General features: G+C 52.7%; 1 protein-coding gene and 1 long non-coding RNA gene across 2 annotated transcripts in view; both read left to right on the top strand.

Moving 5' to 3' along the window:
* The window catches only part of TAF8 (TATA-box binding protein associated factor 8), a gene marked incomplete at its 5' end in the record, with an annotated part of 8,098 nt that extends 521 nt beyond the window's left edge, over window positions 1-7,577 (top strand). Inside the window, 9 exon segments of the mRNA XM_079327022.1 lie at window positions 72-227; window positions 1,227-1,355; window positions 1,649-1,711; window positions 2,282-2,319; window positions 2,322-2,397; window positions 2,400-2,407; window positions 3,800-3,947; window positions 5,751-5,893; window positions 7,419-7,577. Coding sequence (XP_079183148.1) covers window positions 72-227; window positions 1,227-1,355; window positions 1,649-1,711; window positions 2,282-2,319; window positions 2,322-2,397; window positions 2,400-2,407; window positions 3,800-3,947; window positions 5,751-5,893; window positions 7,419-7,562 — 905 coding nt within the window. The 3' untranslated portion in view covers window positions 7,563-7,577.
* Window positions 7,578-8,165: 588 nt separating this feature from the next.
* LOC306812632 lies at window positions 8,166-9,248 on the top strand. The gene is made up of 3 exons (XR_013776888.1): window positions 8,166-8,334; window positions 8,514-8,797; window positions 9,071-9,248. It is a non-coding gene; the product is annotated as an uncharacterized lncRNA (long non-coding RNA).
* The last annotated feature ends 762 nt before the right edge of the window (window positions 9,249-10,010 follow it).

A 10,010-nucleotide genomic window follows, 5' to 3' on the forward strand; every position in this document is an offset into this window, starting at 1 on the left:
TGCCATCCCCTGCCATCCCCGTGTCCCCGTTTCCCCGTGCCCCGCCGTGCTCTGACGCTGCCGGGTCGCAGCGGGCGGGCAGCCGGCAGCCGGGCACCCCGGCAGACAATTACCAGCTGGCGCGGCCCGCAGCCTGCAGGTTGGTGAGCTCGCTGCTGACCGAGGCCTCTTCGAGAGCGCCGAGAGGCGGCTGGTGGAGACGCTCACCGAGATGATCCAGAGCTTCAGTGCCGCGGGAGGGGAGGGGAGGGGAGGGAGGGAGGGAGGGGGAGGGGAGGGGAGGGGCAGGGGAGGGGGAGGCAGGGATGGGCAGGGGAGGAAGGGATGGGGAGGGGTTGGAGGGGAGGGGTGGGAGGGTGGGGAGGGTACCATCCCATGGATCCATCCCATGGATCCATCCCATGGATCCCATCCCACCAATCCATCCCATGGATCCCATCCCATGGATTCTATCCCAAGGATGCATCCCATGGATCCCATGGATTCCATACAGTGGATCCCATGGATCCCATCCCATCTCATCCCATCCCATCCCATGGATCCATCCCATGCATTCTATCTCATGGATCCCATCCCATGGATCCATCCCATGGATCCATCCCATGGATCCATCCCATGGATCCATCCCATGGATCCCATCCCATGAATCCATCCCATGGATCCATCCCATGGATTCCATCCCATGAACCCATCCCATGGATCCCATCCCATCTCATCCCATGGATCCATCCCATGGATTCTATCCCATGGATCCCATGGATCCCATCCCATCTCATCCCATCCCATGCACCTATCTCATGGATCCATCCAATGGATCCCATCCCATGGATCCATCCCATGGATCCATCCTGTGGATTCCATTGATTCCATTCAGTGGATCCCATGAATCCCATCCCATCCCATGCACCTATCTCATGGATCCATCCCATCCCATCCCATCCCATCCCATCCCATCCCATCCCATCCCATCCCATCCCATCCCATCCCATCCCATCCCATCCCATCCCATCCCATCCCATCCCATCCCATCCCATCCCATCCCATCCCATGGATCCATCCCAGGCTTTTTGCCTTCATGGCAAACACTGATTTTTTTTTAAAAATCCTTAACATCCCCCGCGCTAAAATTCTAAACACATCTTGCAAAATGCTCCATTCCAGGGGAATATTTTAATTTATAATCTGTTCAGAATTCCCCTGCCTGGAGCTGGCACAGGCACTGTGAGGATTCAATCTGGGCTGGTTTTATCCTGCAGATATTTCAGAAATTGGGAGGAGTGCCAAGTCCTACTGCGAGCACACGGCCAGGACCCAGCCCACGCTCTCAGACATCGTGGTCACCCTGGTGGAAATGGGTCAGCAGCTCCCTCTTCCCTCTATTCCCATTTTTGGATTGAGAAATCCACCCCCAAAACCTGGGATTTGGGCAGAGCCACACCCAGCTCGTGGTTTTCCATGATTCTTTCCATTTTCTGCCTCTGTTATCCACTCCATACCTCTCCAATTCTTGTTTAATTTGAGAAAAATCCCATTATCCACTCCCTACCCATCTAAATCTTGCTTAATTTAGGAAAAATTCTGCAGAGAGAGGGGGATTTTGACAGGATGAACTCCTGGGGTGATTCCTGTTTTTATTTTTGTGTTTCAGGGTTCAATGTGGAAACTCTTCCTGCCTATGCCAAGCGTTCCCAGAGGATGGTGATCACTGCCCGTGCGTGGGGAGCCTTTACCTCACCTTCCCCACAGCTCCTGATGGGATAATCCCAGGAATTTGGGAGCCTTTCCTGCCCTTCCTCACCTTTCCCACAGCTCCTGATGGGATAATCCCAGGATTGGGAGCCCTGTTCCTGCCTTGCCTCCACTGTCCACAGCTCCTGATGGGATAATCCAGGAATTTGGAGCCTTTCCTGCCTTTCCTCACCTTCCCCACCAGCTCCCTGATGGGATTAATCCCAGGATTTTGGGAGCCCTTGTCCTGCCTTTCCTCACCTTCCCACAGCTGCGGATGGGATAATCCCCGGAATTTTGGGAGCCTTTCCTGCCTGCTTTCCTCCACCTCCACAGCTCCTGATGGGATAATCCCAGGAATTTCGGGGTTCTTTGGTGGACACCACTAGAGGGGAAGGCAGCTGGTCACTCTGACGAACCCTCAGGGGGGTTTTTGTTTGCAAGGGCACAGGGGGAATCCTTTTTCCCTTTCTGGGAGGGATTGCTTTGGGGAGACCCTGGGCTGGGAGATTTCCTGATTTTTTCCCTGATTCTCACATTTCCCCCACTGCAGCTCCAGTGACAAACCAGCCTGTGACCCCCAAAGCCCCTGACCAGCTGGGCAGAACAAGCCTCATCCTACCCCACATCCCTGGCCACTTCCAGAGTTCCCAGATCCTCACACCTACATCAGACACCAGTGAGTGAAAACAACATTTTTATGCTGTTTGGGATCTGTTTTGAGTTCCAGGGAGTGGGGTGGTTTTACTGCAGTGCTGCTGAGATTTATTTTATCCAGAAATCAGCCAGAATCCCTGGATTTCTGTGATTTTTGTGCTGGTTGAAGTGCAGAACCCCAGGAGTTGTGGTGCTATTTATCCCAAGTATTTTTTTTTCTGGCTTTGAATATTCCTTGTTTGTGGGATGTGGACATCCCTTGGGATGGGATCCTTCCCTTTACCTGCTCCCAGAGCCTTCCCAGTTCAGAATCCTTTCCCAGTTCAGGATCCCCTTCCCAGTTCAGAATCCTTTCCCAGTTCAGAATCCCCTTCCCAGTTCAGAATCCTCTTCCCAGTTCAGAATCCTTCCCATCCCATTGCCTGTTCCCAGACCATTCCCAGTTCAGGATCCCCTCCCAGTTCAGAATCCCCTTCCCAGTTCAGAATCCCCTCCCAGTTCAGGATCCCTTTCCCAGTTCAGAATCCCCTTCCCAGTTCAGGATCCTTTCCCAGTTCAGAATCCTTTCCCAGTTCAGAATCCCCTCCCAGTTCAGGATCCCTTTCCCAGTTCAGAATCCCCTTCCCAGTTCAGAATCCCCTCCCAGTTCAGAATCCTTTCCCAGTTCAGAATCCCCTCCCAGTTCAGGATCCTTTCCCAGTTCAGAATTCCCAGTTCAGGATCCCTTTCCCAGTTCAGGATCCCTTTCCCATCCCATTATCCACACCCACACCATTCCCAGCACACAATCCCTGGGCATTTCTCCCTGCTGGACCCCAAATCCCCACGGATCCTGCAGAGCCGAGCCCGCAGCTCCCCCCCCGTGTGACACTGGGGCTGTCCCCTCACTGTGCCACTGGCTGTCCCCTCACTGTGCCACTGCCTGTCCCCCGTGTGCCACTGGCTGTCCCCTCCATGTGCCACTGCCTGTCCCCCCCGTGTGCCACTGGCTGTCCCCCGGTGTGCCACTGGCTGTCCCCCGGTGTGCCACTGCCTGTCCCCCGTGTGCCACTGGCTGTCCCCTCCATGTGCCACTGCCTGTCCCCTCCCTCCATGTGCCACTGCCTGTCCCCCCCGTGTGCCACTGGCTGTCCTCCGTGTGCCACTGGCTGTCCCCCCGTGTGCCACTGCCTGTCCCCCCCGTGTGCCACTGGCTGTCCCCCGGTGTGCCACTGCCTGTCCCCCGTGTGCCACTGCCTGTCCCCCCCTTGTGCCACTGCCTGTCCCCCGTGTGCCACTGCCTGTCCCCTCCCCCCGTGTGCCACTGCCTGTCCCCCGTGTGCCACTGGCTGTCCCCCCGGTGTGCCACTGGCTGTCCCCCCGTGTGCCACTGGCTGTCCCCCGTGTGCCACTGGCTGTCCCCTCCCCTCGCCAGACGTACCGGGAGCCGGTGTCCGATTACCAAGTGCTGCGGGAGAAGGCGGCGTCGCAGCGCAGGGACGTGGAGAGAGCCCTGACCCGCTTCATGGCCAAGACAGGAGAGACCCAGAGCCTCTTCAAGGACGATGTCAGCACCTTCCCACGTCAGTCATTGCCATGCTTTTAGGGTTTGGGGTCTGTTCTGTCCGTGGGGTTTGTTATCCCTGGGGTTTGGGGTCTGTTCTGTCTGTGGGGTTTGTTATCTCTGGGGTTTGGGGTCTGTTCTGTCTGTGGGGTTTGGGGTCTGTTCTGTCTGTGGGGTTTGTTATCCCTGGGGTTTGGGGTCTGTTCTGTCTATGGGGTTTGTTATCCCTGGGGTTTGGGGTCTGTTCTGTCTCTGGGGTTTGTTATCCCTGGGGTTTGGGGTCTGTCCTGTCCGTGGGGTTTGTTATCCCTGGGGTTTGGGGTCTGTTCTGTCTCTGGGGTTTGTTATCCCTGGGGTTTGGGGTCTGTCCTGTCCGTGGGGTTTGTTATCCCTGGGGTTTGGGGTCTGTTCTGTCTGTGGGGTTTGTTATCCCTGGGGTTTGGGGTCTGTTCTGTGTGTGGGGTTTGTTATCTCTGGGGTTTGGGGTCTGTTCTGTCTGTGGGGTTTGGGGTCTGTTCTGTCTGTGGGGTTTGTTATCCCTGGGGTTTGGGGTCTGTCCTGTCCGTGGGGTTTGTTATCCCTGGGGTTTGGGGTCTGTTCTGTGTGTGGGGTTTGTTATCCCTGGGATTTGGGGTCTGTTCTGTCTGTGGGGTTTGTTATTTCTGGGATTTGGGGTCTGTTCTGTCTGTGGGGTTTGTTATTTCTGGGATTTGGGGTCTGTTCTGTCTCTGGGGTTTGTTATCTCTGGGGTTTGGGGTCTGTTCTGTCCGTGGGGTTTGGGGTCTGTTCTGTCCGTGGGGTTTGGGGTCTGTCCTGTCTGTGGGGTTTGGGGTCTGTCCTGTCTGTGGGGTTTGCCAGAGCAGCTCCTGAACTCCCCAAAAATCCCTTTTTTCTCCTAAATCCAAATCCCATCCCAATCCTGGCTCTGCCTCCACCAAGGAATTTGTTCTCCCTGCCATTTTCCTGCTGCTGGGAGTTTTCCTGTCCCCCTGCTGCAGAGCAGGGATGATGAAAATTCCCAAGGCTCTGTGGCAGCACAGCACCACTGGAGAGGAACCCAAATCCCAGATAATTGGGATTTTATGGTGCAGCTCAGGAAGGATTTTCCGTGGTGGAACATTGCTGTGCCCTTGGCTGGAAACACAGAGATTCAGAAAATTGGGAAGTAGAGCCTGGCATCTTTTAGGATTTGGATTTGGAGGACACAGTGCCTGGAGCTATGGGACACAGGGAATGGATTTGGATTTGGACTTGGGTTTGGATTTGGACTTGGATTTGGATTTGGATTCAGATTTAGATTCAGATTTAGATTTAGATTTAGATTTAGATTTAGATTTGGAGGACACAGTGCCTGGAGCTATGGGACACAGGGAATGGATTTGGATTTGGACTTGGATTTGGACTTGGATTTGGATTTAGATTTAGATTTAGATTTAGATTTAGATTTAGATTTAGATTTAGAGGACACAGTGCCTGGAGCTATGGGACACAGGGATTCAATTTGGACTTGGATTTGGACTTGGATTTGGATTTAGATTTAGATTTAGATTTAGATTTAGATTTAGATTTAGATTTAGATTTAGATTTAGATTTAGATTTAGATTTAGATTTAGATTTAGATTTAGATTTAGATTTAGATTTGGAGGACACAGTTCCTGGAGCTATGGGACACAGGGATTTCCTTCCTAATCTTTAGGAAAAATAAATGCTCCAAACCCAGAAGGAGCAAAATGCTTGATCTCTCTAACCTCTGTCCTTCATTTCTGAGGGGAGGAATTTCTCCCAGCTTCCTGACTGTGTCTCCTCTTTTCCCTGATGCCAGTGATTGCTGCCAGGCCTTTCACTGTGCCCTACCTGACAGCTCTGCTCCCCTCTGAGCTGGAGATGCAGCAGATGGAGGAGACAGATTCCTCAGAGCAGGATGAGCAGACAGACACTGAGAACCTTCCCCTGCACATGAGCACGGTAGGGCCACCCTGGGGGGGTCCTGGGGGGTTCTGAGGGGTCCTGGGGGGTTCTGAGGGGTCCTGGGGGTTCTGGGGGGTCTTAGGGGGTCCTGGGGGATCCTGGGGGGTTCTGGGAGGTCCTGGGTGGTCCTAGGAGGTTCTGAGGGGTCCTGGGGAGGTTCGGGGGGTCCTGGGGGGGTCCTGGGGGGTTCTGGGGGGTCCTGGGGGATCCTGGGGGTTCCTGGGGGGGTTCTGGGGGGGTTTCCGGAGGGGTTTCCTGGGGGGGTTCTGGGGGGTCCTGGGGAGTTCTAGGGGAGTCCTGGGGGGGTTCTGGGGGGTCCTGGGGGGTTCTGGGGGGTCCTGAGAGGTCCTGGGGGGTTCTGAGGGGTCCTGGGGGGGTCCTGGGGGGTTCTGAGGGGTCCTGGGGGGGTTCTAGGGAGGTCTTAGGGGGGTTCTGGGGGATCCTGGGGGGTTCTGGGGGGGTTCTGGGAGGTCCTGGGGGAGTTCTGAGGGGGTTTCGGGGGGTCCTGAGGGGGTTCTGGGGGGTCCTGGGGGGGTTCTGGGGAGGTTCTGGGGGGTCCTGGGGGGGTTCTGGGGGGGTCCTGGGAGGGTTCTGGGGGGTCTTGGGGGGTCCTGGTGGCTCCTGGGGGCCAGTCCTGCAGCTTGGGAACCTGCTCTGCCTCCTGGGAAATGGGGAATGGAGTTGAACCTTGGTCAGGGTTCTTCAGCTTGGAAAACCTGGTTTTGTATCCTGGGAAATGGGGAATGGGGAATGGGGAATGGGAATGGAACTGATCATTGTCCTGGTTCTCCAGTTTGGAATTCTGGTTTTCTTTCCTGGGAAATGGGGAATGAAGATGAACTTGGTCAGGGTTCTTCAGCTTGGAAAACCTGGTTTTGTGTCTTGGGAAATGGGGAATGGGGAATAGGAAATAGGAAATGGAACTGATCATTGTCCTGGTTCTCCAGTTTGGAAAACCTGGTTTTGTGTATTGGGAAAAGGGAAATTTGAAATGGGAAATGGAACTGAGCATTGTCCTGGTTCTCCAGTTTGGAATTCTGGTTCTCTGTCCTGGGAAATGGGGAATGGAACTGAACTTTGTCCTGGTTCTCCAGTTTGGAATTCTGGTTCTCTGTCCTGGGAAATGGGGAATGTCCTTCAGCTCCCTGCAGAGTTCAGTGCAGAATGAGGCTGGAGCAGGAACTTTCAGTAAATCCCAAATTCCAGGCTTCTCCTTGGATCCCAGAATTCTGGGGAATCCCAAAGGGATTTTCCTGTGTTAGAAACCAGGATGCCTGGCCTTCAATGCAGCTCCTTGTGTGCTTGGCTGTTGATTATCCCTCCTGCCCACAGATTCTGGGGTTTGAACTTGGAATCCTGGAATAGTTTGGGGTGAGAGGCACCACAAAAAAACCAAAAACCAAAACCATGGGCAGGGACACCTTCCCCTATCCCAGCTTGTCCTCGGACACATCCAGGGTATGGCATTCTGTGGATTTCTAAGCCTGACATTATTTTTCATTGCTATTTTTTGCTGTGCCAGGATGATGCAGGAGCTGAGAAGGAGAACAGCTCGGTGCTGCAGCAGAGCAGCTCCCTGGCAGGCAGCAGGAACGGGGAGGAGAACATGATTGACAACCCCTACCTGCGGCCCGTGAAGAAACCCAAAATCCGCAGGAAGAAATGAGGGGGGTTGGAATTCCTCAGGGAGCAGCCAGGGCTCAGCAGAGACAGCCCAGCTCCCATCCTGATGTCCTCTGCTCCCCTTCCCTCTGCTCCCCTTCCCTCTGCTCCCCATCCCTCTGCTCCCTTCCCTCTGCTCCCCTTCCCTCTGCTCCCTTCCCTCTGCTCCCCTTCCCTCTGCTCCCCATCCCTCTGCTCCCTTCCCTCTGCTCCCCATCCCTCTGCTCCCCATCCCTCTGCTCCCTTCCCTCTGCTCCCCATCCCTCTGCTCCCCATCCCTCTGCTCCCTTTCCCTCTGCTCCCCTTCCCTCTGCTCCCCATCCCTCTGCTCCCCATCCCTCTGCTCCCCTTCCCTCTGCTCCCCATCCCTCTGCTCCCCATCCCTCTGCTCCCCTTCCCTCTGCTCCCTTCCCTCTGCTCCCTTCCCTCTGCTCCCCTTCCCTCTGCTCCCCTTCCCTCTGCTCCCATCCCTCTGCTCCCCATCCCTCTGCTCCCCATCCCTCTGCTCCCCATCCCTCTGCTCCCCATCCCTCTGCTCCCCTTCCCTCTGCTCCCTTCCCTCTGCTCCCTTCCCTCTGCTCCCTTCCCTCTGCTCCCCTTCCCTCTGCTCCCCTTCCCTCTGCTCACTGGGATACTCCAGGAAAACCAGCTGGGAATTGCCTGAGGACTTTGATTTCCAAATCCACTGTGGGGGGAATTTGTTTTCTCAAGAGCTGAAGGACCCAGGGCATGGAGGGAGGCAGGGCTGGGACTGGGAGGGCACAGGAGCTGGAGCTGTGGGACTGGATCTGGGTTTGGGTTTGGGTTTGGGTTTGGGTTTGGGTTTGGGTTTGGGTTTGGGTTTGGGTTTGGATTTAGATTTGGAGGGCACAGGAGCTGGAACTATGGTAGATAGGGACTGGATTTGGATTTGGTTTGGATTTTCATTTGGATTTGGATGGCACAGGAGCTGGAGCTGTGGGACTGGATTTGGGTTTAAATTTGGATTTGGATTTGGATTTGGATTTGGATTTGGACTGCACAGGAGCTGGAGCTGTAGGACACAGGGATTTAATTTGGATTTGGACTTGGATTTGGATTTGGAGGACACAGTGCCTGGAGCTGTGGGACAGAGGGATTTGATTTAGATTTGGATTTTGATTTGGAAGACACAGGAGCTGGAGCTGTGGGACAGAGGGATTGGATTTGGATTTAGATTTGGATTTAGATTTGGATTTGGATTTGGAGGACACAGTGCCTGTTGCTGTGGGACACAGGGATTGGATAATTTGGATTTGGATTTAGATTTAGATTTGGATTTGGATTTGGATTTGGATTTGGATTTAGATTTGGATTTGGATTTGGATTTGGAGGACACAGTGCCTGTTGCTGTGGGACACAGGGATTGGATAATTTGGATTTGGATTGGATTTGGATTTGGATTTAGATTTAGATTGGGATTTAGATTTGGATTTGGATTTGGATTTGGATTTGGATTTAGATTTGGATTTGGATTTGGATTTGGATTTGGAGGACACAGTGGGACACAGGGATTTTCCTGCTCCCCCCTCCAGCAGAGCACATTGGTGTGTTGGTGCCTGTCAGGCTGGAAAAAGGAATTTCCATCAACCCTTAAATCCCAGGAATGTGTGTTAGCCAAGAAACCTCCAGGGAGGTTCCTCCTGTCCCAGGTAAAACAAAACAAATCCTTTCTTTTATAACCTGAAAAGTTTTGGTGAAGGAGTGAGGTGCAAATCCACAGCTCCAAGGACATTTTATTTCCACTTTGCAAATGAACTGGGGATTAAAAACCCAGATTAGAAAAATTTAAAAATTGGAGATAAAACCCTGAGATGGTTTTGCTGTCACAGCTGCTTCAGGCTCCTTTTCAGTTCATTTTTATTTTCCACACATTTAAATCCTTGGAGAGTTCCCTCCTTTTCCTGCTCTGGAAGTTGGAAAATGGAACAAAGCTGCACGGACCAAAATTTGATTTTTTTTCCCTGCTTTATTTCACCCCTTTATTTCATTTATTTTTATGCCAGTCTTCTCATTATTGGATGGTTCTGGCTTTGCTTTCATTTTCCTTCAGTATTTTTTTAGGTAAAATATCAGTTAAATTTCTCTGATAAAAGGCTCCTGTGGTTTGGTCCAATCTCCCAAAAATTCTAATTTCGCCTCCCTGCAGTTAAAAGGATCCTCCATCACACAGGAAGGACAAAAATAAAAATAATTTTTTTTTTTTTTTAATGATCTCCTGCCAAAAAAATCTAAAATTAAATCTTAATTCCCTCCCCTCCTTGTGTGCCACTGTCACTTCTGCTGGTGCCTTGCTTGTACAGAATGACAAATGTACAGACACACCCTGTATATGTTTGTATATATCCAAAAGTTTTATCTTTTTTTAATTTTTTTTAAACTTTGTGTTTGTTTTTTTCTGCAAGGAGAAGAATCCCTTGCTGGGTAGGGAAAA

The sequence above is a fragment of the Erithacus rubecula genome (assembly GCF_903797595.1).
Source record: "Erithacus rubecula genome assembly, chromosome: 26".
Taxonomy (NCBI): domain Eukaryota; kingdom Metazoa; phylum Chordata; class Aves; order Passeriformes; family Muscicapidae; genus Erithacus; species Erithacus rubecula.